The following is a 7,737-nucleotide window of genomic DNA, read 5'->3' as shown; positions in this document are numbered from 1 at the left end:
TTGATTGTTTAAATAGGCGCAAGATATTTAACAATTTTATGATTAATTAATTGCGTAAAAACGTAAAAACCACACGGTTAACAAGAAAGACTGTGAAAACAACAGAAAGATTTCATCACAATTATTAAATTGTCATTTTCAATATATTATAGTTACTTTTTTCTTTTAGTTTAATTTCTAGAAAAAAGAAATAGATAGATTAAAAGAGCGTATAATATGGAATTCTGTCGATTCTAATAATGCAACTTATATAATAATTAATTTTGATTAATTTGGTTACCTTTTTATTATATTCTTAGCTTATATAGTACCGGCTATTATTTGTAGATCGATAGTTCCATATAATGAAAATTATATGATTATAACAGTAAATCAATGTTAGTAGAAGCCTCTTATTTATTGTATTATTTATTACAGTAATTGACAAATGTAACTTTTATAATTGGAATAAGCAAAATACATAATATATTAATTCTTTTTTCATTTAGGTTATCGCAGCTGCGTCAATGATGTGTTCTGTGCCGGTTTGACGGTACAAGCTTATATGTCCAAATTTCGTCGAGTAAGTTCAATGCTTACATTTAGATTTCAACTTAGCTTTGCTAATTTATAATACTTAATATATTTTAATTTAATAGGATTGCACTGGAAATGGAATAATTGACTGCAATGATTATGTGCGTCTTCATCGGTTTGGCGCAAGTGGCTGCACTAAGTCGTTACACAAAATTTATGAGAGGATGTACAAAACATGTATAGAAGTTTTTGAAAAAGAAAATTGATGTTCTAAAACTCATTTTTTTTAATTTTTACTTTTGCGATTTTTTCGCGATCGGGGATTCGCTGTAACCTCAGCGCATTTAATCGGTTGTCGAATTCATAGTTTTCGCTCTTTGAAGTAAAAACAATTACTGAACATATTTCAAACATTGTAGAACATTATAGAAATACAGCAGCTTGCGAGAGAGAGAGAGAGAGAGAGAGAGACGCTGTATTTCTATGTTCTACAATGTTTGAAATATGTTTAGTAATTTTTTATACTTAGAGGTGAGATCACGCGAAAGAAAATAATTAAACAATAGAAAGATGAATAAAACATGTGTGTTACATTACAACCTAATAACAATTATGTATATACAATAATAATATACATAACATAATAGCAATCCATCCATTATGTAATATATGTAGATATGTATCCGTATATAATAGAAGATTTATTGTGAATTTTTATCAAATATTTCAGATACAATCATTTAGCAACTTAAGGATATCATTGTTTTTAATTTGGTCTATTATAAATTTCATCCAGTACAATTTTACGTATTAACATTTGAAATACAATAAATATTTCAATGATTCCGTTATTTCAGTGAAAAACGTTCTATAAAAAATTTGAGAAAACTTTTCACCAAAAGGGAAAGTGTTTTTGTCGCAAATGCTGTATTATCTTGTATTATTTTAACTTACCTAAATATTTATGCAAAGTAACTGTATCTGTTTAAAATAATAATCAGTCTTATTTCTGCTAATATAAAAAGAAAATTTATAACAAGTTTTAAAATTTAGAAAATTTAGGAATTTTAATTAATGCGTTCTTCTCATTATAATCTCTTGATTCTTTACAAAATTTTCAAGTTTTTATTTTTTAAATCGTCAAGAAGAAAATTTAAGGAATTTTTAAATTCTTAAAAATTTTCTGCTTCACAATCCTTAAAATTTTGTTTAGTTTAATTTATTACTTTACTTTTTGAGTAAATATAATTATTAATAGCACTGTTAATTAATACTCTTTTGTTTTTTATTTTTGAATTTTTATATATATATTGATACATGTCATACGCGTGCTAATGTTATTAATATTATATTTTCATTGCCAATTCCGCTTTACGAAACGATACCAAATAATATAATAAATATATTATAGTAATTGCATACTATAATATTAATTATAATGTAATCCTGTAATAAATATATACATTAAATTACAATTAAATACATTGTATACTATAATACAATATATAATATTATATACTTTTGTTATAATTTAATCCACGTTATAAGGATATTTAGAAATAGAAAATATTTACATTAAAAGTTAATATTTAAGTATTGATTTAAAATGGATAAATTATCAAAATGTACCATTGTACCGACATTTGTAGAAAGCAAGAAATTATATTCAAATATTATATAAATCTATTATTTTCTGTAAATATAATAAATAGAAATTTCTATTATAATTATTGTTTATCCATATTATAAGTAAATGGTATTTTTTGAATTGTCAGATACAATTTTTACAAAATTATTTATTATTTGAATACTTACAAAGACTATAAATACATTTTATAATACATATATAAATTTAAAAAAAATACATTCTATATATGTATTAATTATTATAAAAACATCGGTTAAAATGTAAGTTTTGACTCTCGTGTACTTAAAAGTTTATCTACCCATTCTGCTCGTTTCTTCAATAGTTCACTATGCTCTTGCAAGTTTTCAGCAGCACAAATATTTTTTACAAGAAAATGACTTATAAATAATCTAAGACTTTCCCTGAAAGTTTGCAATTTTGGGGACAAAGATATTTTTCCAAACACTTCTAAACAGGCCTCCTCATTCTCGTGTAATAATATTCCCAGCATGATTTGTCGTACAAGCCTCATGGTTAATTTGTCCAATTCCGTAAACTGGATCACCTGTATTTATTATGTGTGATAAATATAACAACGATAAACATTATACATAGGTAAAAATAACTATAAAAGCTAATATAAAAATATATACCTTTAAAATGGAAAGAGGAAGACCTTTGCCTAAGAATAGATGAGTTAAAAATTTTGCCAGATTTGTTAACTGTTTTGTATTTAAATCATCCAATGTCTTCAATTTATCCCACAATGCATATTGTATAGTTAACTATAACATTTAACCAAGATTAATCATTAGAATACACAGACAAAAATATTTAAAAAATATACCGGTACGTCTAGAAATCTTTATGCAAATGTTCATTCACAAACTCGGTATCCCTGCATTCTCATCAACAATACAGGACAATGTAATAATACCAACGTAAAATAATATATAGAAAGTAGTCGTATACAGAGCTTTCTTACCGATCTCTCTATTTATTAAATGCCAAATTGTTGTTAGAAAAATCCGATTCTCTTTTATTACTAATTAATTTTTTGTATTGATTTTTTTCATTCAGCTAATTCAAAGCACAGCTAACCATTTAATGAACAGTTCTTCATACCGCAGATTACAAAGACGCAACTTTATGTAAGTATATAAAATTATATTTACGCACCTGATATTTTCTGTCACAATCACACAGCCTTTGCGCCAATACACCATAATAAGGATTAAACTTTTTCTCTTGAATGCAGCAATTAAGGATAACATAAATCACTTCTCTTTGTTGTTGATTTTTTAAACCAAGATGATGAAGTTTTTCAAACGCGTCTAAATAATCTTCAGCTGTCATAAGTACGCAAAAGATATCTCTTCTAACATCAGTATTCATTCTCTGTTTTCGTGCCAACTCCAAAATATCTTCACTATATCTTTGTTTTTTATCTTCTGAATTTTTTTCCAATTTACCAATATCCTTAAGACCGGACCAGGCTGATCCTACTATCCACCACTTTCCTCTTTCATCCGCTAAAAGATAAAAATATATAATATAATCTTATATTTTAAGACCAACTTATATTTTTCAATTATATATGTTATTTTCTATACCTTCTACTAAATCTTCTAAAGTTACATTAAACTGCGTAACACTATTGCCCTTATGGATAAAATTCTTCAGAATTTTCTTCAAATGTTCTATCCGAAATGGATCATACTGTGGTATTTTGCTCATATTATTATTTTTTATTGCCAGTAATATATCTAACATAAATTTAACTCTTGAGCTATAAAAATAACAAAATATATGTAATATACATAAAAAAAAACATAATATTGTACATATAAAAATATATGCATACATACAAATTAATAATTATAGATTTACAATTATAATTAGGGAATAAATAGTAATTAAGTAGGGAAAATAATTTAGAATAAAATATGTCTTTGCTTAGTGCAAATACAGTATTTACATATAAGATTTACCTTTCCAGAGTAGTATTATTTGCCTTTTGTTGCAAATTTAATACAAGTTCCTTCAAAGCAACTGGATCATCTTTTCTTAATTGAAAACCTACTGTTCTTAAAATCAATAAAATCAGTTCAATTTCCTTCTCCGTAAATTTTGCTGCTAGTTTCTCCAATATTTGATACAAGAGACAATGACCATATACCTAAAAAAAAAACAAAAAAATAGAATCATAAATATTCTGCAATAATGTAAAAGGCAGTATTACTGATAATATTTTAATTTTACCTTGAAATTATAGAGATGTGAAAGCACAAGTATTATGTTATCTAATTCCTTATTCTCAACACAATGAGATTCTTCCAACATATGGTGGAGTTTTTTTACAACAGTCAGCAAGAAATGTGCGCCAACTTCTGTACCAACATTTGCATGTAGTATAGCAATTAACATCATATGTTCACAGATAAGTCGATCTGGAGTTAATATTGGCGCAATTAAACTTTCCATCATCAGTTTGGATAACATTACATTCATATCGTTACGACTGTTTGACATATACATTTCTTCTACCTAAATTAAAAATATTAAAATAAATTGTCAGTGGCAAATAACATTATTTCTAATAAAAATATAATTTAATTTCTGAATACAAATTCATTATTTAGTATTTCTATATATATTTTATACATATAGATTTTTAGTATTTCTACAGGATGAATAATTAAATAATGTAAAAAATTTTAAACAAATTCTTCAGAAAAATTCAAGATAAAAACTTCATATGTCCAAAACGGTTTAGTTTCAAAGGTACAAAGTGTCAAAGTTGAAGGGAAAATTTTGCTTTTTTCAAAATCTTTGAAAACTACTCTGGTTATTTTGATGATACATACACAAAGTTCCATCAAAATAACCTGTTTTCAAAATTTATATAAATATATAAAAATAAATTTTCTTTGAACTTTGAATGAAATTTTCTTTCAACTTTGACAGTTTATATCTTTGAAATTAAGCCATTTCGGACATATGGAGTTTTTATTTCGAATTTATAAGAAATTATCCCTTAAAATCTTTTATATTACTTACAATTAGTATCCATGCTGTATATTCTATATATATTTCTATATATTTATACTTATACATATATATTTCTATACAGCTAAATATATAGCGTATATGTGTTAATAATTAATTACCTGATTTGCAATCGTATGCATATTTTGTTCTGCCAATCTGTTTAAAATACCTTTCATTTGTTTTTTTATTCTACTAACTTTTTCGTTATCAGAAGAAATATCATTTGTAATGCGTACAGCAGGTGGTACATATTTCTTTGATACAATATTGCCCTCTTTGTCTCTTTGCCTGCCATAAATGTCTTCCCATAAGCCTTCATTATCATCTGACTGCTCTGATGCGTTACTGTGATTCAACTCTTCATTCGCTGTCTCATCCTCCTCATCTGTTGCACACTTTTTAGCTTTGATGTTTGTTTCTTCTAAAGAATCTTCTTCACTATCATCTTGAATTAAATTTTCATCAGACAAAAGACTTTCATTTTCTGACTCTTGCTCAGACTCTTCATTATCATCTGTACTATCTTCCTCATCATGTTCATGTTTTTCATGTTTATTCTCAATATCGTCCTCACCAATAGCCATGTTCAAGTCCTCTTCCAATTCTCTACTCAATCCAGTTTCTAACAATTGCTTCTCAGTTTCAACTATGTGACTTCTATTCTCGGAATCACAGAAATCCAAGAGATCTAATTAAATGTTAAGGAACTGTATGTGAATGATTTAACAAAACAATTTTAGCACATATATATGAAAATCTCAATTTAAAATATAAAAACATAAGCTAACAATTTATAAGAATAATTTCCATGAGAAAACCCAATGATATTTTAATAGAACTTTATACAATAATGATATTAGCGTTTTCCGACCGAGTGGATTTGATTGCTCCAAAAGCGACAATAATGACATTATATGCTCTAGTTTAGATTGAACGAGAAGAGCATGTGACATAATTAACCACTCTCGAAGCTCGATCTGAAAACGCTATATGTATTTCTTAAAGATATATACATATATATATATATATATATTACTATAATTAACATTATAAATTTATTTTAAATTATATTTGGAATAAATTCATTAATTATTCTTATAAATTTATACAAGCATAAGAGAGCTATATAGAATATATCATTTAATTACAATTGACTTTATTCGATTTCCTATAGAGCTATAATTAACTTCTGTACAGTATAACATCATCTTATAATACATATTATATACACAATACATACTCCCTTTAAATTAAATCTATTCTATGACACATGCATACACATGCTCTAACATTCTATTTAGCTCTATTCTGTTCTGACTTTCATTAAGTACTTAAAATTTTAAAAAAGTCATTCATTTCCATAATCAAAAAATCAAGATATTTATCCTCCTCCTTTCCTCTAAATCACTTTGTTTTTTAACTCTATATAGAATAAAAGAAAAATTTTAATTAACAAAAAAAGTTTCTAGCGCGATAAGTAAATAAATTGTCAAGGATACAATCTAATCCATCTGATACGAAGGATTTTGGAGTAGATTTGGTCTTTCGTTTGTTCAACTTCAATTGCTTTTCCAGCTGTTTAATCGTCTTGTCCTCCTCTAGATTGGCTCGCTTCAACTGTACCATCCTTTGCTTCTTCGCATTCTTCTGCATTCTTTCTTCCTTCGTATTTTTAGGCTTCTGTCGTTTCTGCGTTTTCTGCGTCGACGGCACTTGTCTAGTGTCATCTTTTTCTTTTATTTCCGTCGACTTATCACCGCCAGTTCTCGATAACGCCAAAGTTTTTTCTGACTGATTTTTCGACTTTTTCCTTTGATAATACTCTGCTCTACTCATCTTCTTCCGTTGCCTTTTCTCCTTACGCAACTGCTTACGTGTTTTCTGTATTGATTTAGATTTGTTGTTGATCTTGCTCTTGGCGTTCAGTGTACCTTTACGCTGAACACGTCCCATTTCGTAGAAAAGTTTAATGCTCAATTAAAAAGTTAACTCAAAATATCGCCGCTTATGACATATATCATCGGATATATATTATAATAATGCAATATAACAATAAAAACAAATATAACGAGATCACGGAACACTATAACCTCAAATTCCACTCGCAGAACATGTGACAACGTACGTACACGACACACGTGCGTGCGCCAGATTGCGAGGTGCTCACTGCTCACTGCTCGTACATGCGCAGTAAAGTGAGCGTTAGCAGACGCTATAGTCCCGTATCGGGATTCTCAAACGCTTAACGACGATTGTTGGCATCGTTGCGCAGCCTTTCTTATATAGCATTATGATATATTAATTATATACATATATATAAAACTGTGCAACGATACCGACAATCGTCGTTAAGCGTTTGAAAATCCCAGTACCGGTCTGTAGGTATAATAAGCGTTAATCCGCTCGGAAAATCGATCACACAGTTGAATGTGAGTTAAGAATATAATTAATTATGGTTGGTCAATTTCTTACGGCTTAAAGATTAATTTTACTAATTAACCAATCAAAGAATGCAAAATACCTAATTGTTATCAAATAAAATT

General features: G+C 27.5%; 2 protein-coding genes across 2 annotated transcripts in view; one reads left to right on the top strand and one right to left on the bottom strand.

Moving 5' to 3' along the window:
• LOC105454822 (lysozyme-like) overlaps nucleotides 1-1,268 on the top strand; it is a 6,620-nt gene extending 5,352 nt beyond the window's left edge. Inside the window, exons 3-4 of the mRNA XM_011697721.1 lie at nucleotides 489-562; nucleotides 639-1,268. Coding sequence (XP_011696023.1) covers nucleotides 489-562; nucleotides 639-782 — 218 coding nt within the window. The 3' untranslated portion in view covers nucleotides 783-1,268. The remainder of the gene's footprint in view (nucleotides 1-488; nucleotides 563-638) is intronic.
• A 1,072-nt stretch (nucleotides 1,269-2,340) lies between these two features.
• LOC105454821 (nucleolar MIF4G domain-containing protein 1) lies at nucleotides 2,341-7,358 on the bottom strand. The gene is made up of 8 exons (XM_011697720.1): nucleotides 6,694-7,358; nucleotides 5,314-5,882; nucleotides 4,406-4,690; nucleotides 4,135-4,322; nucleotides 3,757-3,932; nucleotides 3,323-3,675; nucleotides 2,797-2,928; nucleotides 2,341-2,708 (listed from the first exon to the last, which is right to left on the bottom strand). Exons 1-8 carry the CDS (start codon nucleotides 7,145-7,147, stop codon nucleotides 2,418-2,420), a joined length of 2,448 nt encoding a protein of 815 aa, XP_011696022.1. The 5' UTR covers nucleotides 7,148-7,358; the 3' UTR covers nucleotides 2,341-2,417.
• Between the last annotated feature and the right edge of the window lie 379 nt (nucleotides 7,359-7,737).

The sequence above is a fragment of the Wasmannia auropunctata genome, unplaced genomic scaffold (genome assembly GCF_000956235.1).
Source record: "Wasmannia auropunctata unplaced genomic scaffold, wasmannia.A_1.0 LD335974.1, whole genome shotgun sequence".
NCBI lineage: Eukaryota > Metazoa > Arthropoda > Insecta > Hymenoptera > Formicidae > Wasmannia > Wasmannia auropunctata.
This window is presented reverse-complemented; position numbering and strand designations above follow the sequence as displayed.

Excerpts from the sequence above, each read along its gene's own strand:
- LOC105454821 (XM_011697720.1), bottom strand. The coding sequence starts at position 7,147 with ATGGGACGTGTTCAGCGTAAAGGTACACTGAACGCCAAGAGCAAGATC. Across the intron at positions 4,691-5,313 it reads TGCATACGATTGCAAATCAG|GTAGAAGAAATGTATATGTC; the intron begins GTAATTAATTAT and ends TTTTTAATTTAG. Across the intron at positions 2,929-3,322 it reads ATTGTGACAGAAAATATCAG|TTAACTATACAATATGCATT; the intron begins GTGCGTAAATAT and ends TAAATGTTATAG.